This window comes from Neofelis nebulosa, chromosome 14 (genome assembly GCF_028018385.1).
Source record: "Neofelis nebulosa isolate mNeoNeb1 chromosome 14, mNeoNeb1.pri, whole genome shotgun sequence".
NCBI classification, from domain to species: Eukaryota; Metazoa; Chordata; class Mammalia; order Carnivora; family Felidae; genus Neofelis; species Neofelis nebulosa.
Genome location: NC_080795.1, coordinates 66,945,583 through 66,970,978, shown reverse-complemented (window position 1 = coordinate 66,970,978; position 25,396 = coordinate 66,945,583). Strand labels below are relative to the sequence as shown.

General features: G+C 42.5%; 1 protein-coding gene and 1 long non-coding RNA gene across 4 annotated transcripts in view; one reads left to right on the top strand and one right to left on the bottom strand.

Moving 5' to 3' along the window:
- Window positions 1-1,577: 1,577 nt before the first annotated feature.
- ANXA13 (annexin A13) overlaps window positions 1,578-25,396 on the top strand; it is a 51,401-nt gene continuing 27,582 nt past the window's right edge. Inside the window, exons 1-3 of one of the 3 annotated variants that reach the window (XM_058698999.1) lie at window positions 1,578-1,678; window positions 3,059-3,181; window positions 25,209-25,284. In XM_058698999.1, coding sequence (XP_058554982.1) covers window positions 1,664-1,678; window positions 3,059-3,181; window positions 25,209-25,284 — 214 coding nt within the window. In that variant the 5' untranslated portion in view covers window positions 1,578-1,663. Of the gene's footprint in view, window positions 1,679-3,058; window positions 3,212-25,208; window positions 25,285-25,396 lie in introns of those variants that run through there. The other 2 variants (XM_058699000.1, XM_058699001.1) reach the window with 2 other exon arrangements.
- LOC131494579 (uncharacterized) lies at window positions 3,175-25,272 on the bottom strand. The gene is made up of 3 exons (XR_009253463.1): window positions 25,188-25,272; window positions 5,720-5,809; window positions 3,175-4,638 (listed from the first exon to the last, which is right to left on the bottom strand). It is a non-coding gene; the product is annotated as an uncharacterized LOC131494579 (long non-coding RNA).

Genomic DNA, 25,396 nt, shown 5'->3' with positions numbered 1-25,396 from the left:
GCTAGCTAACTAGAATTTAAGTAAAAATTTACAGAAAAAAAAATTAAAATGATGCTATATAGAAACAAAAAGAATATCAAAAGAAAGGAATGTACATTAAACACTGAGATAACCATTTTTCATCTTTGAAATTGGAAGAAATGAAAAACTCTAATAATATTTAGTGTGGCCAGTATATAGAAAAATATGGACACTGGCATATTATTTTAGGGGGATATACATTTTGTCTTTAGAAAGTCAGTCTCTGGGGTGCCTGGGTGGCTCAGTCTGTTGAACGTCTGACTTCGGTTCAGGTCATGATCTCACAGCTGGTGAGTTCGAGCCCCACGTTGGGCTCTGTGCTGACAGCTCGGAGCCTGGAGCCTGCTTCGGGTTCTGTGTCTCCCTCTCTCCTCTGCCCCTAACCCATTCGCATTCTGTGTCTGTCTCTCTCAAAAATAAATAACCATTTTTAAAAAATAAAAATAAAAAAGTCAGTCTCACAAAATAATTCAATTAATTAATTTTAAAAAATGAAGTCAGGCTCATGGGTTAGCTGGACTTTGAGAGTAGTTCAATGTTTCAATACCTGTGCAGAGGACAGCTGGGCAAGATCCGTCAGAATTGTAAATGCATTTACTCTTTGTCTAGCAATTACATCTTTAGATTTTATTCTATAGATAAACACGCACACACAGGCAAAGATGTATAAATGAAAATACTCACACAAAAAAACCCAAAATGACCTTGAATAGTGGACTGATGATGTAAGGTTTGGTTCAATATTCATAGTAAACTACTATGTGGTCACTGAAAAAGAAATGTGTCCGTGTCATATTATGTCTTTAGTATATGAAGCATACAAGGCATGGAAAAGAATGCATTGTATAAACCCCTGTGTTGACAGCAAAGCAAAACAAAACCAAACAAAAAAACACAGTCCAGAGAAAGAAAGAAAGAAAGAAAGAAAGAAAGAAAGAAAGAAAGAAAGAAAGAAAGAAAGAAAGAAAGAAAGATAAATAGACAGGCAGACAGGGCTGTGTATGCAAACAATTTCCGGAAGGACTCCCAAGAAGCCACCAGGAGGAGGGCCTGGGAAGTCAGTAGGTTTACTTTTCACAGCAACCTTTTCACACTATTAGAAAAAAAACTACCATCTGCACATATTACTTTTTAATTCAAAAACCAGCTAGATTATAAAGGTGATGTTAACATAACTCAATGTTGCCCTCAAAAAGATGCTGTGTAATAATAATGGTGATCTTAGTAAAGCGGTAAGATTTTTCAGTCTTGTTTGGTTAATGCTATTATTACTACAAGCTATAAAATTTTAAATAAACACCCAAAATAAACAAATTATGACCCTTTCAATAATCCAGAAGTGAGACAGGTTTAGCCCTTTAGTCGAAAAGCAGCTCTCTATTCAACTTAAAAAGCCCATACGTGATGTATTAATAAATATTTTATTTTAAAAAGATGGTCTACAAAGTAGCTTGGGAAGCTTAAGCTCATTTGTAGCTATCACCACTCCCTACCCATCCCCAATAACGTATTCAAATTCAATGCCAAAAGTTACTTATTAAACACAAGAGATATTACGCCCTGGGAAAACTATTATAAACTTGGCCTGAAGGAGACCTGATCTCTTAATGAAATACAGAACAACTATCTTAGAAAAACGAAAATGGGCAATCGTCATGTAAGTATTTATTGCCTTTGGGAATCAAACAAAGTTTTCATTTTAGTTAGCATGTGGAGAAATTTCAACTATGAAATCGTGATTAATAATTTTGCACTATACCATTGTAATTACTCCTCACTGTTGGTTTTCACAACAGCATACCATGCTTTTAAAATGCATTTGGAATATATTTTTTTCTCCATTGGTCAAAAATCTCTCAGGAGAGGCTAAAGAGAAGTATTTAAAACAAGATAGTAAACAGTGCCCCGCAGAGAGCAAATGGTTAATACGTGTTTGTGGAATGTATGATTAAAGCTGTTAGTTGTAGCAAAGTTGCACAAAATCTGGTAGGCTCTGCCCATAAGGGTTTTGTGGGGAAGACAGGTTCATGTTACAAATATCCGTAAACCAAGGTAAAAGTACTCCTATGAGGCCAAGGCCATAGAACTTGGACTGAAAAGTGAAAATATTATTTCTAAGCAGTATTAGTTCTAAGCAGCATCAAATATTCAGATATTTGCAGATATCCAAGGAATGGACTTAACATTTAGGTTTTTATTCTGAAATGTCTACGCTCATGTGAATACTGTGTCTATAAACTATTAATGACTAAAAATTGACTAAAATACTACCATTTGAAACCAACGACACACAAGGCAGGTCTGAGTTAAATTGTGATTTTTTTTTACATTGAAAAGTGTATATCTAAAACTGTTGCAATAAAAATTTTAATAAGGTTTTACTGCACCAACTGTAGCTTCCCCTGGCAAGAAATGACTTATTGTATGTAAACTAGAAGCAAAGACAAAAAAATTCAAAAATGTTCTGTAAACTATCGCTTTGTTTATGAAGGTTTTTTTCCGTTTGCTATAAACTAAATTTGCACTCAATGGTTGCAAGCCTACAAATATCTTCTTTGGGGAGGTGTTATATTTAAAATCTTCTGTAGATAACATTTTCTTGCTAGTCAAGATTACGAGCCTTACATTCAGTATATCTTTCAGAGAAACTGAAGCCTACTTTTTTTTAAGTTTATTTATTTATTTTGAGAGAGGCAAAGACAGCGTGAGTGGGAGAAAGGCAGAGAGAGGGAGACAGAATCCCAAGCAGGCTCTGCACTGTCAGCAGGAGCCCAATGCAGGGCTCGAACTCATGAAACCGTGAGATCGTGACCTAAGCTGAAACTGAGAGTCGGTCGCTTGACCAACTGAGCTACCCAGCTGCCCCTGAAGCCTACTTTTAAGATATTGCTGATAGCCACAGAGGGCCTCAGGAATAAGTGGTCCCTGCCATAGCAGTTCAGGAGGACATTTTCATCTTTTGAATGTCAACCCCACGGGGCCTCTGGCTTGTGTGAGTGGTCTAGCATTTTTATGTATCTCTTTTTTGAATCTTCAGAGCCAGTCTTACTCCCTCTCAGAAGGTAGTCAACATTTGCCCAAAGGGGACATCCAACCCTCGGCAGCCGTGAAGCCTCTCAGCCACGCACCAGGGAATGGAGAGCCAGAGGCCCAACAGCCTGTAAGCACTGATTTTCCCTCCAAATCATAGGTATGACTGGGCTCTCTCGTGGGCCCAGTATTATTCACCAATGACTTGTCACAGTGGATCCTCCACAATCCTCTGGCCTGAAAATGTCATCATCGGGCATTACTTCCAAGCAAAGAAATCTTTCCCCACACAAACAAATGTCTGTTTCAACGTTTGTAGCTAATGTAAAAATGTAATCTAGGAGCTCAGTTTCCATTCCCATCGGTGTCCCCTTAATAGTGCCTTACAATGGAGAGCTTGGTGCTATAGTATGGCCAGTAGGACATTTTAGAAAATACTAATGGAATTTAACATTGCACAAGGAATGAATATGTTCTAAGACTGTGTTTCAAAATAAGTAAATGCAAAACCTTTTTGGACAGAAAACTGTCCTGGTAATGACTTGAATTACTCGTATTAGAAAGTTACTTGAACATGTACAAGCTTCAAACTATAATGCTGGTAGTTTTGAAGCAGTTACATAACCAAAACAAATATATAAAATTAAATACTAGTAAAATACAAGTTGCTAATGTGCAAATAAATGCATGTTATTGATTTAGCATAATAGACCATGTTATTTTGCCGGGATTAAATGACTACACTCAATGTTAAAACGGTCCTGATGGCTATAATGTGGTTTCTTCTGTGTTGCAGCGTGTCTAAAATATGATGTGGTGCATGATTTCTTAGTTCTACTGTTATGTTTCTCTATCCAAAACTGAGAAACTTTTGTTTGTAAGACTCCCTATAAAACAATCGGGGCTTCTCTTGGCTAAAATGTGTGATTTTTGTATTAAACCTCCCTCTGTTCTCTGTTCTTTTATCATTCGCTTGCAACAATTAAAATATGGCTATTCGGCATATACACATTCATAAATAGAAACACAAATGCAGGCGTTGAAATCATGTGCTAGCCTTGGTCATCCTAATGACTCAATATGCTTTATATTTAGTTTTTAAGTTATTACCAGCAGTAAATACATATTTTAAAAGCCTACTAGGAAAGTTACAAAGTCCCAAGGATATGTCCACAGACCAGGATGCACAGACAGATGCTTGACAAACAATACTCCAAAGCCAGTAGGATACTGGCCAGGAAATTACATTTTCCAAGGTGCTGTGATACAGAGGGCTTCCTAGCCAATTCTGAGAATTGAAAATTACCTTTTTTGTTTTGCGCTTTCCCCCAATCCCTTTGCCATCATTAATGATTCTTTTCAACTGAAGATATCGTGTTTGTGACTAACCTATTTGGAGCAGTAATAATCGCGATTACTATCATTTGCTAATCAAGCAATATTCAGAGTTTGCTTAGCCCAGAGGACATGAACTTGTGCTCAGTGAGCTTTGTGCATAGACAGAAAAATAAGATCCACAGGAGAATCTGCTCAGATTTAGCTAGATGACTCTTCTCTTGTGTGGGTTGTTTTCAGAAGAATCGCTATCTGGAGGAAAATAGAAAATTGAAATCAATAGTGAAATCCCTTCACCATTGGAGTGTGGCTGTGGCGTATGGGCAGAGCAATAGGGAGGGAGCCATGGACAAACTCAAGAGGACACACGATTTCTGGAAAATTATTTTCAAGGCACTAGGCACGACTTGCCTTGCTACTCCAAGTGTGGTCTCTGGACTAGGAGTAGCATCTACATGGCCTGGGTGCTTGTTAGAAATGCAGAACCCAAAGCTCCTGAAGACCCACCGAATCAGATCTGCATTTTAGCAAGATTGTCAAGTGATTCTTAGGCACAGTACAGTCTGAGAAGCACTAAACTGGGGAATGAGTGCTCACAGTTGGCCGCACATTGGAATCACCGGGGGAGTTTTAAAAAACACTGAAGCCTGAGTTCTACCCCCAGAGAGTTTGAATTACTTGGTCTGGTGGCTGGTCTGGGCACTGGGATTTGCAAATGCTCCCCAGGTGGTTCCAAATGTGCAGCTGTGTTTGAGAAACGCGGAACTGGAGCATAACACTATTCTTACAAGAACAGAGCAGCATACCGCCAATGAAAGCAGGTGTCATTATAAATGTCCATAAGTGAAAACCGACTGGTAAATGTTAGAACATCTGCTCAGCGATCTGCCACGGTGTTTGTGAGCATGCCACATTTTATGACTTGCTTGTGCCAATATTTAGCCAATGTAAATATTGTCTAAAATGGAAAACAGTTTGGGACTTGGAGCAGATGAACAGGCAAGCTCCGAGGCAGGTGGATTAGGAACACCAAGGAGCCACACACGAGGTGGGAATAGGTCCAGATGCCTGGGAAAAGAAGGTAGGCTCTGGAGGGAAGTAAAAATGTGACTGGGAGTTTGGGATAAAGTAAGTATGGCTTTAACCAAGAGTGTGCATTGAAGTGTGATTCTCAAACCCTAAAGAAACCACGAAAGAAACTAAGACCACATAGTCCTACCTCTCCTATCAGGAAATCATTTATCCCCCCAAATTAGTCCTGAACACCACCGTGGGTATAGAAGGAAACAAAAAGGGCCTCTGATGTCAAAGCAGGGCATGCACTAAAGCATACCTTCTTCCTTTAAAAACAAGCCTCCCACTCAAAGTTGGCTGCATTTGAGACACAATCACACACAATGTTGGCTTTAGGGGTTTCTTGTCTCTGGAAGACAAAAAGTAGTCATTTGAAAGTCATTTAAAATTTTTTTAACGTTTATTTATTTTTGAGACAGAGAGAGAGCATGAATGGGGGAGGGGCAGAGAGAGAGGGAGACACAGAATCTGGGACAGGCTCCAGGCTCCGAGCGGTCAGCACAGAGCCCAACGCGGGGCTTGAACTCACGGTCTGTGAGATCATGACCTGAGCCGAAGTCGGACGCTCAACCGACTGAGCCACCCAGGCGCCCACATTTTAAAGTCATTTAAAGGTGGGGGGAAAGTTTGCCAAGGACAAATATACCAATGGAAGGAAGAACTTGCAAAATGAAAAACTGACACAAGAGCTTTAACGCTGTAGGAGCCTGGGCGGGGCGGTTGGCCACTTGGTGGAGGGGATGGAATCTAGCAGATGCTTGCCCTGCTGTACAGCAGCCAGAACTCAAATTCCCAGTGATGGCGGGCATAACTGGAGGCTTCAAGGGGGCCTTCTGGAAGGATGATGAGGATAACTGACATTTCTCAAGTGCTTGCTAGACTGTGAGCTGCTCTGGGAGCCCGGGCTGTGTGCATGAACTCTGAGCCCTTGACTCTACCAAGTCCCCCATGTACACGTGTCCTTTTGGTCCTTTGGTCCACACAACTCTGTGAGGGAGACAGGATTATTATCCCCTTTGCAATCTGGGGAAAGTGAAGCATGGAGAGATGAGGTAATTTGACCAAGGAGAGGTGAAGCATGGATTTGGATTTAGGTAGAAATTCTTCACATTATACCAACTAGATGCTAACCTACTGCGATTTCTAAATCTGTTGAAGTGGACCATTATCTCCTCTTTACCCCCGATCCTGAGCTTCCTCCTCTTCCCCTAGATCTGATGTTCCTCTTTAGTGTTTCCATGCTACTCTGTGTACAATGTCATCACTCCCCTCCCACAGGATTTTAGAACTAGCTGCTCACACATCTTCCCCAGACTGGACTGATGGCTCACTGGGGCTAGGACAGTGTCTTGTTCATCTCTGTATCCCCATTACTGACACAAACCCTGGCACATAGCAAATGCTCAATAAACGTGTGATCAACTCATCAGTTCATTATGTTTTATGGGAAAGGCTTACTCAAGCCAATGTTTTACTCATTTGGAGTCCAAATCCCTATGACCAGTTACACCCCCCGCCCCGACCAATGTGTGAGTAAGGTTCTCCTGTATCTGTACTTTTTAAAAACTCCACAACTAATTTCTAATGTACCCAAAGTTGAGAACCATGGGTCTTATGTCATGTGTTCCTCTAGTGCAAGGATGTGCCCAAATGTGGCCCCCAGGCCATCACTGGAATAACCTAGGATCTGTTAGGAATGCAAATTATCAGGCCCCACTCCAGATCTATGGAATCAGAACCTCTGGGGCAAAGGCCCAGCAACTGCACCTGAACAAGCCTTCCGGGTGATTCTGATGTACACTCAAGTTTGAAAATCAGTGTTGAGGGGCACCTGGGTGGCTCAATCAGTTAAGCATCTGACTCTTGATTTTGGCTCAGGTCATATCTCACAGCTCATGAGATCGAGCCCCACATTGGGCTCTGTGCTGATAGTGTGGGGCCTGCTTGGGAATCTCTCTCTCTCTCTCTCTCTCTCTCTCTCTCTGCCCCTCCCCTGCTCCTCGCTCCTTCTCAAAATAAATACATAAACTTTGGGGGGGAAAAGAAAGAAATAAAATCAACTTTGAAGCAAAAGTCTCTCACAGGCGTAGGCTGGAGCTGTGCCCCAGCTTTGACTGAACCATTCCCATCACTCAGCCTGCAGAGATGCCCGGATGATGGCTTTTAAAGCCTACTTAGTCCCACACCCTCCTCCAGGGCCTTTGACACCAAAAGCAGTCCAGGGAACTGCCCCATTCTGCCCCTTCCACTGACCCCAGGCTGCAGTCTCTCCCACAACTCATCCTAGCGCTGCATGGAGAAAAGTAAGCTCGAGTCCCTCTGCCAACAGAGGAAGGAAACCACTCTTCATCCTCGCTATCAGTTCAACACATTTTTTTTTAAAGAAACTCCCATGAGCCAGGTGCTGTTTGAGGCACCACTGATAAAAAGAGGAATAAAAGAGCACAGTCCATGCCCTCTGAATGGCTCACAGTCTAGCAAGGGAGGCAAACAAGTAAACAATTACAACGATGTGCAACGAATGCACTAATAGAAACACGTCCAAAACTTAGGGGAGAGAGTGATTCTGTGTGGGAGGAAGGAGTGGGAGAGGCTTCCTAAGGTGCAGAAGGGCAATCTTTACGGTGCCAGAGTACGTGCAGAGAGGTACGAGAAGCCTCTTGCCCTGCAGAGCACTGAATCCGTCAAACATCACCTGCCTGTGCAGCTGCTAGCCCCTCCCCCTGGCCGGGAGCTTCTGCAGGGCCCGCACTGCCACCGCTCATTACGGCTCCATCACTGGGGCTTGACACATAACAGGCACACCACGCATATTTTTGATAGATCACTGATCAGGGAGCAGCGACTCGGATGCACAGGGGTGTCCTAAAGGCCCTTGTTTGCTATGCAAAGTGTATTGGTATCCTAGGGCTAATATGCAAAGGACCACAAACTGGGTGGCTGAAAGCAATGGAAATGTATTCTTTCAACGTTCTGGTGTCTAGGGATTTAAAATCAAGGTGTTAGCAGGGCCACCGTTTCCTCTGAAGACTGTAGGAAAGAATTCTTTCTTGCCTCTTTCAGCCTCTGGTGGCCCCAGGCATTGCAGTCCTTGGCTCAGGGCAGGAGAGTCCCAATCTCATGTTCCCATGTTCCCATGGCCCTCCCCTCTACTTCTCTTCTTCTAAGGACCCCAGTCACTGGATTTAGGACCCATTCTAAATCCAGGATGATCTCACCCATGATTCTTAACTAATTACATCAGCAAAAACTCTATTTCCAAGTAAGGTCACGTTCTGAGGTTCCAAGTAGACACGCATTTGGGGAGCATACTATTCAACCTACTACACCAAGGAAATTGGTTTTTTTTGCTTTAGGCCAGTAGTGTTTTCTAAACGACGTACATCAGATTCCTTTGGAAGGTTTGTTTAAACAGAGAGCTGGGCCCTATCTGCAGAGTGTCTGATTCAGTAGAGCAAGGCCCCAAATTTTACATTTCTCACAAGTTACCTGATGATGCTAATGCTGCTGGTCCAGGGGCTACACTTTGAGAACTAGTATCTTAGGCAATAGAGGAGCCATAACTAATCTCAGACAAGGGAATGACAAGGTCAGAGATGCACTTTGGATGGACCATGCTAGAAGCTAGTAGAGAAAGTTTTGGAGAGATTCCTGACCAAAGGCAAATAAAACACTTAGGAGGCAGTGGCCCTGGAGAAAGATGATGAGCCTGTGTTCCCAACTTAAACAGTGGCAGTGGGATCAGAGAGAAGAGGACTGATGGGAAGGTCAAATAGATGTAACTGGCTAAGTGGACAGGTAGGTGAGGGACAAGGAGGACTACAGAGTGATTCGGGTACCTGGCTTATGTACCCAGATGAATGGGGTGCATCCTGGGGATAGAACAAACTGGAAGTTTGCTCAATGCGAGGATGAATTTGGCTTTGGGATCTGCTGAGTTTGAGATATCCATGGGACACCTGGGTTTAACACCTAGCAGGTAGCTGGATCTGAAACTCAAGAGAGAAGGCTGCACTTGAGGTAATTTGAGGAGTCCAAATTCATAGTTGTTTTGTTTTCAAGTCAGTATGTGAGTACAAGTAGTAGACTACAAGACGAAGAGTGGCTTAAGTAACAAAGACATTTAATTATTAGCCTTCACACGAAGTCTGAGAGGAGAGGATTCCAGTGTTGGTTGAGTGGTTCAGTCACATCATTAAGGACCCATGCCATGTCTACCTTTCCATTCTGCCACCCTTGATGTGTTCGCAGCAGCTCCCCTCATGGGTACAAGATAGTGGTCTGTGTTTAAGTTCATGATCACACGCGATAGGATCACAAGTCAGAGGGAAGGGGACAGAGAAAAAAGTACGTTTCTTCTTACCACTCCCCTAGCACTGAGAATAATCTTTTTGGAAAGCCCCCAAGCAGGCATCACATCCCATCTCATTAGTCAGAGTTGGTCAAAAGCCTGTCCCTAGACCAATCACTGGCCTAGGGGAAGAGGACAGCCATGAATCGTGATTCATCCCTGGGGCTGGAGATATCATCTTGTCAACTAGCACGTTCTTCCTCAATCTCACTCTCTCGCTCTCTCTCCTTCTTTCTACATGTTGGGCTCATTCTCTCCCACTGAAAATGAACCTTTTCTTTTTCCCCAGTGGTGTGGGAGGCAAAAGTTGTTGGTGAGAGGGAGGCATGGCCACAGATAGTTTGGGCACCACAGAGAAGGCCATGGCCTCACGTAGCTCCACGTTAACAACATCAAGGAAAAGAGGGTTTTTCCCCCCCTAAGTTTCTATAACATGTCAGGGAAAAATTCTGATTGACTTGGGTCATGTACCTAATCCTTGAACTGTCACCGTGGCAGAGGTTGGCTTTACCAATCCTTGGGGCTTGGGGATATTGCTTTATCATATTGCTTTCTTATAACTATGATTTTTATTAATATTACTACTGCTGTGTCTGCTGCCGTATTGGATGGACTGAAATAGAAAGGGAATGATGACTCAAAGATAAGATAGAAAGGCAGTCAAATAATTCACCCTTCCTGTAATGGGGGTTTGGATGGTTGTGGTGGAAATGAAAAGGAAGATTAAAATGTTTAAAAGAATTTTAAAGAAGTAATTAATAGGATTGGATCCAATGCATATTTAAACTCTTACCAGGGGAAAGAATAACATTCATTGTTTTGATTCTGTTGGAGACAGAAATTTGCTCAAAGCAAATTTAGCTATTTTACCTTGTTTCCTTTTCAGCAAATCAAAACTTGTCCACATACTGTTGGCTATGCCTTTTACACAGCACCATTCAATGCTGTAATGACCCAGCTCAGCCCCCAGTATTTTCTCTTTCCAATTCCGTCTACCCACTTATCATTGACTCTTGAGGACCCCAGAGTACACTTGCTTCTTTTTTTCCTGCAAGCAATGAATCCCAAGTTTATACTCTCATTGAATTGGCAGAAAAACGGCCTTTGGCAATAGAAGAAGGAAATGGACAGTTCTTTTCTAATGAGAAAAGTGCTTCATTTTTCATAACTCTTGAAGGCATGGTTCCTTTCATGGTTGAGGAATGACCATCATCTTCCCACAATCACCTTATCCTCCAAGTTCACTTTCATTGATGCAATACAGCAGTAATTGGATATCTGGAGGTTTAACACTCTTTAGAGGTCTCTGACTCCCAAAACAATCTGTGGACAACCTCAAAGCAGTCACTTTCCCCCAGGATGCAATCTTGTTTCCATACAGGGCATGTAATTCCACCTCTAGTAGAAACTCTAAGCTGTCCAGCCCACCACAATACTAAAGGGCCCCTAAGAATGAGTCAGCTGAGGCTGCCTGATGAGGCCCCTGCCAGCTGAGGCTGTGAAGCCTACAACTGTGACGCAGACAAAGAACAGAGGATGATGACAGGATGATGACCAACTTTAAGTCAGATTCTTCCTCCTAGTTACCTAGTTACCTTTCAGATTTGTCATCTAGTTTCTTTGAAATAAAATTAAAGGAAGAAAGACATCATGGTCCACTTCTAATCCTTCCTTTTATGTAAGCACAGCAATTCGCTCTTTGTCACTGGGGACCTTGCCTTTGTCAGTACCTATGTGCCATTTGCACCAGAAGCCCAGCCTTCTCAAGACCTTTTAAAGAAACATGTTTATAGCATTGTTGCAGTCATTAGGCCAGGGTGGTAGACACTCATCATGTTAGATCTTGGCACTACTGATATTGGAACCAGAAAATTCTTCTGTGAGGGGATGTTCTGTGCCTTATATGATGGTTTAGAGGAATCACTGATCTCTAGGATTAGAGATCAGTAGCACTCCCTTACTTATGACTACAAAAAATGTCTCTAGATACTGCCAAATGTCCCCAGAGAGACAGAATTGCTTCTGAGACACAGACCTTAGGGAAAGCAAGGCAATAGGGCAGGAGATGACCCCATAATGTCTTTATCTGACTGAACTTCTACCTGCAACCATGTATTCCTGCCCCTCTGGCCTAGATATTCCCTCACACTGATTGCCTTTCTTATCACAGGGTAGAGCCAACCCATCTTCAAGATTGACCCTTGTCCTCCTGATAGTGACAACAGCAGGCGAGGGGCAGCAGTTTCCCCCTAAAAGACTGTTAATCCATAAGTAACTCTGATGGCCAGAGTGAGAAAGGCTTCTCTACAGAAATATCCAGCATTGAGGCCATTGAGCTGAGCAAAGTTTTCCTGCCCAGATGAGCAGTGCTCAATGGAAAGTCACTGACTAAAACAATCATGAGTCCATTTGTTCACCTCTCCTCTGAGTGTAGTCCCTGAAAGGACTGCCCCATATAGTCTCCCTATATCAGAGCTCAGTGCATGGTGGGCCAGTCACATTGTTTGTACTTCTGAATATATTGTCAGTACCTTCAGAAATGATGGTGCCCACCACCTTAGGGCGCTAGATGTTGGAGAGTCTTAAGGTCAGATCTCCTTAAGGTCAGGTCCCCACCTTCTAGTCACCTTTTGATAGGTGACCAACTCAAGGTATCACACCAACTCAATGCATAATGCCAACTCAACTCACACTAACTCAATGTATAACACAGAAAGCATAGCCTGAGAAAGTTTGTCTTTCTGGAAAATGATCTAACAATATCAATCTTCATTAAAAGTGTTCTCAAAATGCCAACATATAGATAATCCCACGTTTAGAAGACAGGTCATTTATTTTAACCTGAAAAGTTTCACTCATTTTTCAAGAATACACAGTCAGCATACATATGTAAATCATATCAAGATCTGATTCAAGTGGATGTTTTTTCTATTTTCAGACTTATTTGCCAAATGATGCAAATATTCCTATCCATTTAGAATGATGGCCAAACACATATTTCATACATGTCACTGTTTTTAAAAATTTTTTTAATGTTTATTTATTTTGAGAGAAAGACAGACAGCATGAACAGAGGAGGGATAGAGAGACACACAAAATCCAAAGCAGGCTCCAAGCGCTGAGCTATCAACACAGCCCTGATGTGGGGCTTGAACCCACAAACTATGAGATTATGACCTGAGTTGAAGTCAGACGCTTAACCGACTGAGCCACCAAGGTGCCCCTTGTATGTGTCACTTTAAAATTGCATCTCTGAAAGGATAGATCAATAGTGTAACAGTTCTATGTGTTCTTATCACCTTTTAAGGTTAGCCTGAACTCTCAGGCTTCCTACACACTGACTGGCTATCCTGTCGACCTCCTTGATTAACAGATCTCTGAAAGGGTCCAAGTGGGCAGACGGTCTAAGAATGGAGGAATCAGCTTTGCTGTGACCATGGAGAATGCTAATAGAACAATAAGTACATGGTGAAATACCAAATACTCTTATACAATTGAAACTGTGTTTAAATAGACCCCACAGAGTACAATGCAATATATATATTTTTTCTAATTAGTGGTCTCCTTTTTGCTCTATAAGCATTTAAGTAGATTTTGTTTTAAAACAACAACAAAAAAGCAAGATTTAAAAGAAAAAGTCAAATGTATTGTTCCAAGGAAACCATGCCTAAGAAACAATCAACTTAATGAAACAATATGCCACTATCACCCAAGATTCATGTTTAAAGATGTGAATGGCCCCTCTGTTGTGTTTCAAATTGCCCATCAATGTCTACTAAACATGCCCGTGGAAATGTTGCCAGAATCTGTTTCTGAATTCATGAATAGTACAACACTTTGCATTCATGCTAATTAGTTTCAAAGTACAAATGAGTAACCAGTGAGAGGTAAAAGAACATTGTCCTGAGAGGGAGGGCTCCAGATTTTTCCATAAGCAAGTAAGTGACCCTGTGCAGATGACTCAACAATTAGGCCTCAGTTTACCTGTAAAATGAGGGGACTGGATACATTCAATGTTTCCCAAACTTCAGATTTAAATATGACTTTCATGAATGTTGCCAAACACATATGCTGTCTATGCTGCTAATAGCTCTATTATCTCTTTTCTTTAAATTCACTCATTTTGTGGCATAAAAAATTAATCTTAAAAAGAAACTTTATGTTAGAATCATAAATGGAAAATCAATTATCAGTTGATATAAATGTGGATAACTAAATGAAGGCAAAAAGACTATATTAAATTCTAACTAAATACTACTGCCAGCTGAAGGCTCAGATTCTGTCATCTGTTTTCTGATTAAAAAAATCTATTTGCATAAAGAAGAGAAGGGGTTGGGAAAATAATTATCTCAGCCTTTGTGTGCCACACAACCTCTGTTACAACTATTCAACTCTGCCACTGAAGTGTGAAAGCAGCCTTTGACTAAATGTATATGAGTAGGTTGGCTATGTTCCAGTAAAACTTTATTTATAAAAACAGATGATGGGCCAGAATTTGACCATAGCCCATAGTTTGCCAATCTCTGGGTTGAAAGAGTGTGAAAGACATACTATCACGAGGCAAAGAATGACTCAATATGATGAACGGAGAGAGAATTTTAAAAAGAATTCCTTTTTCAGTTGAAAGTCCAACAGGCTTTAATACATTCAGTGTTCCATGTCACCCATTTTGAAAACCCTGGGTTGAATTTCTACCCTCAGAATCTATGATAAACCTCTTCCCTTTATCTTTTGCTCCTTTAATAAAGGCTAGGATTTCTTATTTGTGTAAAGCCTCAGCACATTTTTAAGTTGTCTTTCTGATTCATTAGGATGTCAATGGGAAAGTTTCTAATTTCTGTCAGACCAGTGGGTCTTAACCCTGGTTTCACGTTGGAATTATCTAGTAAGTTTTGCAAATACTTACATCAGAGATTCTGATTTAATAGGATCAGGTTGGGACTCAGTCATTTGTCTATTTTAAAAAATCTCAGGGCGCCTGGGTAGTTCAGTCTGTTGAGTGTCTGACTCTTGATTTCAGCTCAGGTTATGATCCTAGGGTCATGGAATTGAACCCCACATCAGGTTCCACACTGAACATGGAACCTGCTTAAGATTCTCTCTCTCTCTCTCTCTCTCTCTCTCTCTCTCTCTCTCTCTCTCTGTCCCCTCCCCTGCTTTCTCTCTCTCTCTCAAATAATTAAAAAAAAAAAAACTATCTCAAATGATTCTGATGTGTATCCAGGGTTGAAAATCTATCCATCTGTGTTCAGGGCATCTTCCTCAGAGTCCACTATTTCCTCCATAGGTCTTAAGTCTAAAAGCATCAAATTCTATTTAGCTCAAACTATTCCAGACCTAAAAGCCTTAGGCATTCACTTTCATTTGTGTTTCTTGTTAAGCCTCCAGGTGAGGTCCAGTTGAGCTCTCCCAGGTGTCCTGGTTAAGTTTACTGTTCCTTTTATCATTCTCTCTGCTTTATTACCCTAGGAGGCTTGACATCATTATCAGTTCAAGATGTCTAACTAGATAACTCCACTCTCCCTCTCTTCTGTCCCCACTCTTGCCACTGACCCCTGACATTGATACAAACTAGAGTGAGGCCAGGATGCAAAGGAAAAGAGATGTGGCATATTCTGTAACATACAAAGGAAGAAGATTCTTCCGCCTCTAGAAGGGAAGAGAAATACCCTATAGCTGCAGAGAATTCAAATGAGCTTCCATCAATATGTAAACATTTACCAAGTGCCTATAATGTGTCAGGCATTATGATAGGTGCTGGATATGACAAGGAATATGACATGGTTCTTGGTTCCAAGAGGTTTACAATCTAGGGAGGGAGATAAATTAGTGAATAAATATAATAATGTATCTTAAGAAGATCTGATAGAAGTCTCTAGAATGGAGTATAAGCACAAAAAAGAAACTGGTGTGCCAGAAAATGTTTCACAACCAGCTCTTGGGGCAGGGGAGGACAAAAACCCAATTTGTGCCATGAGCCAATTTCCATAGTATGAATATGAAATCACAGCTGATTTCAAGTTACCAACATGACCTCACTGAACACAGAGTTGGGAAGAGATGCACACAATTGTCTCTTGAAAGCTTGCAAAGTCAGCTCCAGCTTGGGTGACCAACCATCCTGATTAGCCTGGAACCATCACAGTCTTAGCACTGAAAATCTCACATCCTAGGAAACCCTGAGTCTTGGGCAATCAGTTGGCCACCTTAGGCCCAACTGGCAGAAAGTCCTCAATCTTTCCCAAGAGGGTCATAAGTGGTTTCAGAGAGGAGATATAGCTTCAGCAAATTCCCTTAAGTAGATACATTCTCCACTGTTGCCAGTGGACTCAACAGTGGGCAACCAGGTGTTTAAGAAATGGAGGAGCATGAGGCCCGTCAACCCCCAAACCCCTTGGCCCTCTGAGGACTCGGGAAGTTACAGTGAGGAGCCTGCTTGCAGTACCCCTCCTCTTCTTCCCCCACTGAACATTCATGGACCCTTCCTCATAAGGTAAATCTGCAGTCAGTTTGCCTAGATTCCTGCAGGTAGGGAGAAATGAAATTTTACCTATGAAAACATGTGACAGTTTATCAGGCTGGAAAGCAGTCACCCCTAAGAATAAACATGCTGGAAACCTTGATCATCCTGCTGGCCTCATGCTTTTCTGTCTTCAGACTGCCTCTGCTAAATTTCAACCCCTTGGCACACCACAGTCCCTTAGCTATGATCTCTCTACTACTCAAAGGGCAAGATGTTTTAGTAAACAGGGAACAGGAAGGTTTGAGGTAAGATGGGGAAGGAGGAGGAAAAGGAGGAGGTGTCCTGACAGCCTGCTAGAGAAGGGCAGAAAAGCCAATTTCTCCCCTGCCAGCTCTGGATCATCATAATGAAATCTCCCTGCCCAGAACCCTCACAATATCTTTTCATATGGCTTTGTTGAGATATAATTGACATACAACATCACATAAATATAAGGTAAACAGTGTGTTGATGTGAGACACATATATTGCAAAATGATTACCACTATAACCTTAGCTAACGCCTGCATTATGCATAACTACCATTTCTTTTTGTGGTAAGAACATTTAAGATCTACTCTCTTAGTAATTTTCAAGTATATAGTACAGTATTATTACTATAATCACTATGCTGTACATTAGGCTCCCAGAATGTATTCATTTTACAACTGGAAATTTGTACACTTTGATCAACATCTCCCCTCTCCCCCACCCCCATTCTAGCCTCTGTTTCTGTAAGTTGGCTTGATATTCATTTTGTGTGTAAGTGTGTGTGTGTGTGTGTGTGTGTGTGTGTGTGTGTGCACCACGTCTTCTTTATCCATTCATCTGTTGATGGACACTTAGGTTATTTCCCTGTATTGGCTATTGTGAATAATGCTGTAATGAATCACATTGTCTTATTTCATCTTCCTAAGATTTTGCTACATAGGTATTAGTCTTAGTTTACAGATGAAAAGCAGAACACATGATTCCATTTGACTCAAAAAGATACTGAGAGCAGAATTTGACAACAGTGCCTTTCCTACACATATGCTCTGCTCACAGGGAGAGGCTATCCATTTTGCCTTGCAAATAGTGGTAGCTGGCCTTCATTTTCCACTTCACTTCCTACTGTCTCATCAAGAACATTTCTTGATCTCACAGCTATGCAAGGGGTCCTTGGCTTCCCTGATCAGTGGACAAATCACAGGTCTTAGCTGGTGTATCTATAAAATACTAGCATTCTGAGGGTTGGACTGAGATTTTCTACCATTAAATTTAAAAATAATAATTTTGAAAGAGACAAAAAAATCAGTTAATGAGAAGCCAATGGTGGAATTTCTGGATCCAGATTGTGTAGGTTTGAATTCCATCAGTTAGTAACTGTGTGATTCAGATAACTTATTAACCTTTCTGTTTCTTGGTTTTCTCAACTGCAAAATAGGAGGTAATAATGCTTACCTCATAGGGTTTTTGTGAGGATTAAGTTGTTTGGGCCAGTGCCTGGCACATAGTAAGTGCTTTGTATTTTGCTGTCATTCTCATTTTTAAGTGTTAATCCCTTAAATTCCTCTTCAACGCTTGGCCCAGCTTACTACTTATCTGTTAAGTACAAAATGGTTTCTGATTTAGGACAAAATTATGTAATCAGTTATTTTAAAGGTGCCACACAAAGCAACATGTCAGGGGCTCATTCAACACTCCATAGGAATCAGGTCAAGATGGAAGGAAGTAATAAAAATAACACTGAACACTCACCATGTGCCCAGCTTCCTGCCAAGTATGTTTGATGCATATCCTTGTAACAACCCCCAAGACCTTGTTATCTTTCAGATGGAAAAGAGACGCTTAGAAAGGGTAAGGAGAGAAAAATAGCATCATGCCAGGTTCAAGGGTAGACATCTTTGGGGGGATGGATACCAATGTGACCATGAAGAAGTCTCTTTCCCGAACTGGACCTCAGTTTCCCTAACTCTCTAACGACTAAAATCTATGCAGGTTTAGCCCAAATCACCACCACTGGCTCAAGGTACCATTAACTAGCAGGGGCAACGGTCACTGCTTATGTTGGGCAGAATTCAGGCATGTCAGAGGCTCTCCCCGGCACAACCCTTGCCTGCCTCCACCTTGCTCCTGTTTAAAATGCCCAGGCCACCACCTGGTTCTAATCCTGGCTCTCATTTTTAATCTCCTCAGCCTCCTCCTGGTTTCATGTTGGCTCCAAAAGCAACACCATTGAGATCAGTGTAACAATGAGCCCTCTGCTCTCCAGCGCTTCCTGAGAGTCCTCCTGTCTCAGAGCCTGGATACCAAGCAACCACTTTCAAATATTTACCGAGCAAATTGCAGCAAGCCAGGGCTTCTGGGGAACTGCACTGGAAAGAGCAAACAAAATGCCACTCCCGTTACATTTTGATAATACTTCAGGGCTTACAAATGACCCCTACATCCTTATGTCACTGAGCACCTCCTACGTGCCACCAACCAAGTGCTCACTGTAACCTGGCACTACATCCCCAACACGACTGCATCCAAACCTCACGCTGCCCATGCACAGGTGCACCTCGACTTTAAACCTGAGACAACAAAGGCTCAGAGAGATGGGTCAGCTTGCCTGGGGTGGGGGTCGTACAACCAGTAAGGAGCAAAGCATAACTGAATGCTGTAGGTCCCACTCCCAAGTCCACATTACATCATTGTGTATTGTTTAGATCAATCATGTCCGTTCTGCAGTAGTTCAGTGGCAGGTCACCCCTCCTTATTTGTGTACGTATATATGTATGTACGTATATATGTGTGTATGTACATACGTATGTATTATGCTTGCCTAACTCATATTTCATGAACGAGCACAAATGTCAACTTCTCCCTAAAAATTCCCCTTCTTCCTTTCAGCGATTTGTACCCAACATGCATGCCCCATTATAAACGGAATTGTCATTGATCTGCTTGCATGTTTACTTCCCTGGGGACAAGACCTGCACTTCATTGATCAAGTCCCCCTCACCAGGGCAGTGCTGGCTCCACAGCAGACCCTCACTACTTGTCTGTTGAAGGAAGGGGAGGGAGGAAAAAAAGAGGCGGAAAGAAGAAGGAAGTGGGCAGAGAAGAGGAACCATTCAGAGGAGATTCTAATTTGCCTGTGGCATATTGCTTTTTAATTAATTCCCTTGTCTCTCGTGAGAAGTATATTCTTATTTCCCAGTCTTGATGCTCTTCAAATACATCAGGTCACCAGGACTGATGAGTGGGAGTGGCCTTAAATAGGAGTGCGCTTAAGGCTGGGTCCTGGAACATCATGGTTACCACATAATACATAGCAACAGTCTGCCAATCATATCCCTCAGCTAAATTTTCACAAACTCCATCCCCAGAGTTTGCTGCAAGCTGGAGGAAGATTTTCTTAAAATGTTCCCTTTGATCCCAAGAGTTAAGCTTTCCTTGACCTGGACCAGGAGAGAAGCCTTTGGTTGGCTGTCTGTGTCACCACTCTGGCCCTTGTGGCTGGTGGGGCAGGGTAGGGGATGTGGTATCTGAATTGGTACAACAGCCAACCTCCCTCCTAGGCACTCGATGTGCTGAAGTTGGCCTGTCTCTGAGTCATTTCACAGAGTGGGTGTTTTCGGCATTCATTCTGCCTCCAGGCTCATAGCATCTCAGTTCATTTTGTATAACTCCTCCTTCCAGAAAAATGGATCATTCATTTCCTTGTTTAAGATGCAGAAACATGGATGGGGTGCCTGGGTGGCTCAGTCGGTTAAGCGGCCGACTTCGGCTCAGGTCATGATCTCGCGGTCTGTGAGTTCAAGCCCCGTGTCAGGCTCTGTGCTGACAGCTCAGAGCCTGGAGCCTGTTTCGGATTCTGTGTCTCCCTCTCTCTGACCCTCCCCCGTTCATGCTTTGTCTCTCTCTGTCTCAAAAATAAATAAACGTTAAAAAAAAAATTTTTTTTTAAATAAAAAAAAACAGATGCAGGAACATGGAGACACAGAGAAGTGACAGGTAGACATGCTGGAAGGAAGGAAGGAAGCAAAAACAAGACTGAAAGTTCCCAGCTCATTTTTGCACCAGGCAGTGCCTCTTGTAGAGTTCATGGTATTCACTCCCATTGTGAGCCTGACTGGTACATTGGCAAGTGACCCACCCGGGCTGTATCTCAGTGAGATCCTCACACTCCATGAGGTGCCAATTATCACACTAATCAAATGAGGCAGTTAACAAAATGTGGTGTTGGGTGTCATCCCAGGTCACCTGACTCCGTGCAGCCTGAATTGTGAACGACTTCACTGCCTGGTGTGAAATATGTGTCTGGAGCTTTAGATCCAAACTGCAGGTGATCAATGAAAAACCAGTCCTTAGAGTGCCATTTACAAGGTAGAAACCCTGTGAGCAGGAGACGGTTTCAAATATTCTAGAAGGTTCTTTGCTGATCTGCCTTCCATTATTAATCCTTTACATTTTTTTAAGCACATGCTCTCTGCTACGCTTCATTTAGATGTTTGGTATGAATGACTTCATTTAAATTCTCGTAAGAGACCTATGAGTGGACACTTTTGTTGGCCACATTTTGCCATGACAAAACCACAGCACAGAGGGGCTCCCAAACTTGCCGAAGGTCACATGAGTAATAGCAATTATTTCTGGGATTCAAATACAGTTTGGAGCACTGGAGATAGATCTACATCTTACAATTTCAAGTTTGGAAGACATCTCTCAGATATAGATAGATAGATAGATAGATAGATAGATAGATAGATAGATAGACGTAAATCTTTCAAACTTGTCAAGTGGAAATATGCAGAATTGAAAACCTAACCTCACTGTAAGGCAAAAAAAACAAGAGATGGCCCAAAGAAGCAGAGGGAAAAATTAGCAGTTCTGTGGCTCCTTATCTATCTGGCCTTTGAAATGTTATCTCGCACAAGCCTCAAATCTTACAAGGCAGACATTGCCCCCATTTCACAGGTGAAGAAATGATCACTTAGAGGTTATTGGCCCAAGTTCACATGGCTGCTAAGGGATAGAACCACATTCAAACTTGGATTCATGTGGGCTCAAAGCCCAGACTTCTATAATCATTTTTATTAACATCTGACATCTTGTCTTTTTAATGTGTCCCTTGAGTGTCAGTGTAAATGCTGTTAAACAACAAATCAAAAGAAAACAAAAAAGGAATGTTGTTCTGCCTCTATTTTGCCTAAAGTTGAAAGCAAGTGGAACATTGTGTATTTGCTCAAATCATCACAGTCCTATCTGTCCTCATACTGGAGTCCCCTGTACCCCCATTTTGTGCCTGACTCGTATTCCTGCAGACCTGCTTTATGTGGAAGTTCTGCTCCATGGCCTCAGGTTTCAAAAATGAAATCTGATGGGCAAATGGGCCTGAGGTCCCAAAGTCAGCTGCCTGGATCACTAACAATGAACAATGAACGGTGGAATGTCCGCTCCGTATACATTCCAGAGAAGATGGTTACCCAGCTCATTAGAACAAGCCAAGGACACCTCTTGCATCAACACTGGGTGGCACTGATGAATAATATGTCCTTTGTGGAGGCAGTCCCAGCCACGCAGAGGGGGAAATTCCTAACAGCCTATTTTCTCGCCTCCCTCCCTGCCTTTAAATAAGTCCCATCATGTGATCTCTTTATTCTGACATCAAATAGCCTGCTGTTATGAGGAACAAGACTCTTTGGATTAGGAAAGATAACCAACATGGCTAAGAATGGTCCTTAGAAGGAACCTGGGAACTCCTAACTTCCACCTGCCTTGATGGCAGATTGAAGTGTGTCGGATGTAGACTTGTACACTAATTTTTTAAAGATGACATAAACGTATTGCCTTATAGTTCTATAGGTTGGAAGTCCAACAGGGTCTCACTAGCTCAATGCTGCATGTTCAGTTAAGCAAAAAAGAAAAAGTTGTCTCCACGTCATCTTTGCTCCTAACGTGTAGTTCAACATTCTTCCACTGCCCTCCCCACCCCCACCCCCCCAATATCACTGTTATTTGAGGACTAAATGACACTTCATCTTTTGGCCTTGGATAAACTAGGTATGTTCAGAGGGTCCCCCCCCCTTTATTTTTGGCTCCTTTAACTCTATTTTTGTATCAAGGACCCACCTCACTAAAACAGTAAGGGGACGAAGGACGGAAGTGTCTCTTCATACTTGACAGAACGAGTCTACCCCTGGCTCCCCCGCAGCCATCACCTGGCCAGGGGATCTTAAGCAAGTCTCCACAGGGCTTCTGCAAGTCCTGGCTGCATCTCTGTGCAACTGAGGAAAAAATGTGTCTCTCTGGGGGAGAAGCAGCCCTGCTGGCTTAGCAAATGTAATCCCAGCTGGACTCCAGCCCCCCTGCCCCTCAGCCAGGGCACAACCTCCCTAGCTATTCACAGAGCCCTGTGCCTCTGTTTCAATTTACGTGAGGTGGGGCAAATATAAGTGTCCCACCAGATTCTTTGCCCTGATGAGGCTCAAATGACATCAGAATGGTTTATGAACAGCTTATTAAGAGGAGATGTGTGCTGCTCTGGTTCAATGGCACCTCACTCCCCGAACCTTCCACAAAATCCTTCTAATGAAAAGCAAAGACACCATTCACTCTTCTGAGATTGCCATTTGCCACTCTCCCACACTCAGAGAACTTGATCAACAGGCAGTACGGGCTCCATAGTGTCAGCCTGTGCAGGTGCACAGACCCAGCACTCAGAAAGGCCTCACGCTTGCTTTAACGCTCTGATGTCACCATCTTGAAGTTCTAAATCCATTTGGAACAAGGACCCTACATTTTTATTTTGCATTGAGCCCTGAAAATTCTGTCGATGGTCCTGCCAGCAAGCCTTCAGCGGCACCAGATAGCTTTCTTACACCACACAAGAGATTTGGAAAGAAGAAAATGCTGAACATAAAGGCCCCCATCCTACTTAGAACACGAGGCAGGATGGTGCATGGGACTGAGAGCATGGGCTTTAGGAGGCAAACCATGCTGGGCTTGCCTATATCCCGCAAGTGTTCAGACACCTTCCTTACTTAACCTGCCTGATGTCCTTCTCTGTAAGTTTAGACTCCTCATGGCTACTCTTCTGGGTTAATAATGAAGAAAGGTCTGTAAACGAAGAAATTGTCTGGCATGTGGCAGGTGCTCAAGAGATGTAAGCCCCCTTCCCAGCATGCTTCAGAAAGAGATACTTCAAGATGGGCTGTGCAATGGAGGGATCCCATAAGGCAGAGAGATGACTGGCGGCCCTAGAAGATCCCTTTGGCTCTAAGATTACATGAATCTCTATTAAGAAAGGCCTAGAAGTCAGCCCTCTTCTATTCTGTGGATATTACTCAGAACACTTTTGGTTGCAAGGGCAGAAACCCAACTTACTAACTTCGAGAAAGTCGTAGTTTATTAATGAAAATGGGAAGAGCTAGGAAACAGGCATTGCTGCGTCCGAGGATTTATACAGTGGTATTCACTATCTCTTTCTCTCTCCATATTTCCACTCTTTTTGTCTCTGCCTTGCTTCACTCTGAACTCATGTCCCTTCGTGCAGAGGATAAAATGGCAACCAGCAGGCCTAGACTCACTCTTTCAGCTGAACAAGCCCAGTCAGAAGACATCTCTTTCTCTATCTCAGTATCAACCAAAGAAAAGACTCTGCTACTGCTTGGATTATACTCCTACTCCTGAACCAGTCACAGTTGCCAGAGTGGCAGGGTTTGTGCCCACCCAAGGGCGGGACAAGGAGGCTCAAGCCTCATGACTGACAGCCCCCGTGAAAACACATAAAATGGGGGAAAGGGAAGCCCCCCACCAAAGGAATAGCAATGCCAGACAAATAAGTACAATATGTCTACTGTGCTTTATGTGGTTTATTATGCCTTCCCAATGGGGGCCAAGGAAAACGAAAGGCGGGAGAGGGGAATTGGGTAGGTGGTGTAGACAGTAGCATGATCACTCCTTCATTGAAGGGTGGGAAATAAGTGACACGTGTCATCAAAGATAATCTCTGTGAGGAAAGGGAAAGAATTGCAAAAACACAGGGTAGGTTCAAAGCTAATAGTTGTGTCACTGCAATTAACCTCACATCTTTAAATTTTTAATAGTGATGCATTTATTTTTATGTTGCTTTTGTTTAGGCAACCAATATTGTTTTTCCATTTTAGTGCTAATAGAAAATTTCCTTTTAAAAATAACTTTAAGTAAAACCCAGCTAAGTCAGCTGAAAGAAAAATTGTAAGCAGATAATAATAACATAGACTTAGGTAGCTGTGGACAAATTAGTGCATCTATTATACCAATGACTGAAGTAAAAGGAGAAACCCTAACTTAGTATACGAACAGAACTTTCTCTCCCTGAGGAACAGTAAAAACCAGTAACTCTGCTATTTCTGGTCGGTAGGTGTCTCTGGCAAACTAAATGTTATGTCTCTCGTTGTGTGGATGGCAAAGCTTTAGCCCAGGTCACCAAATGGATGGATCTGTCATAAAATCTTAGAACCCTCAGCTTCTGCCTGGCAACACTTACTCCCTAGACACACTTGTGCCTCATGACAAGAGGGTAGAACCAGCATTCCAGGACATTGGCCCACTGTATTATTCTCTGTTTCAGAGGCAGTCACACAAAGGTAGGCTTGATGTCAAAATGTCTCAACCCAGAGATGGCCAGGCTGATTGTCCTTATGAACAGAGAGGCCCATTCTCAGTGGTCATCCAAGGCCAGCTGGCTCCAAGGAGTACCGGTCGTCTCTCTGGGGCCAGAGTTTCCCAAGCTGATTTCCGCATGTACCTATGTATAAAGTGGCAGCTGGTCCCTCATTTGGATGACTTCTTCATCTTCTAAATAGCTGCCAACATCAGCCAGAGATAATTCAAGAATGCCCATATTGTCCAGTCCACTCACCTTTTCAATTATTTTCTCCAGGCCAAAGCGAGAAGTCATCAAGGTTTTGATGTGGATCAGGATGCCAAAATGCTGAACAAAGCCTGCAAAGGAATGGGTATGGAATCTATTTTGTTTTTAAATTTACTTTTGAAGTTGATTATATTTGATCTCTTGTCCAACTTTCCCATGATCTTAGGAAGATGACCTCCCACTGATCTTGTACATTC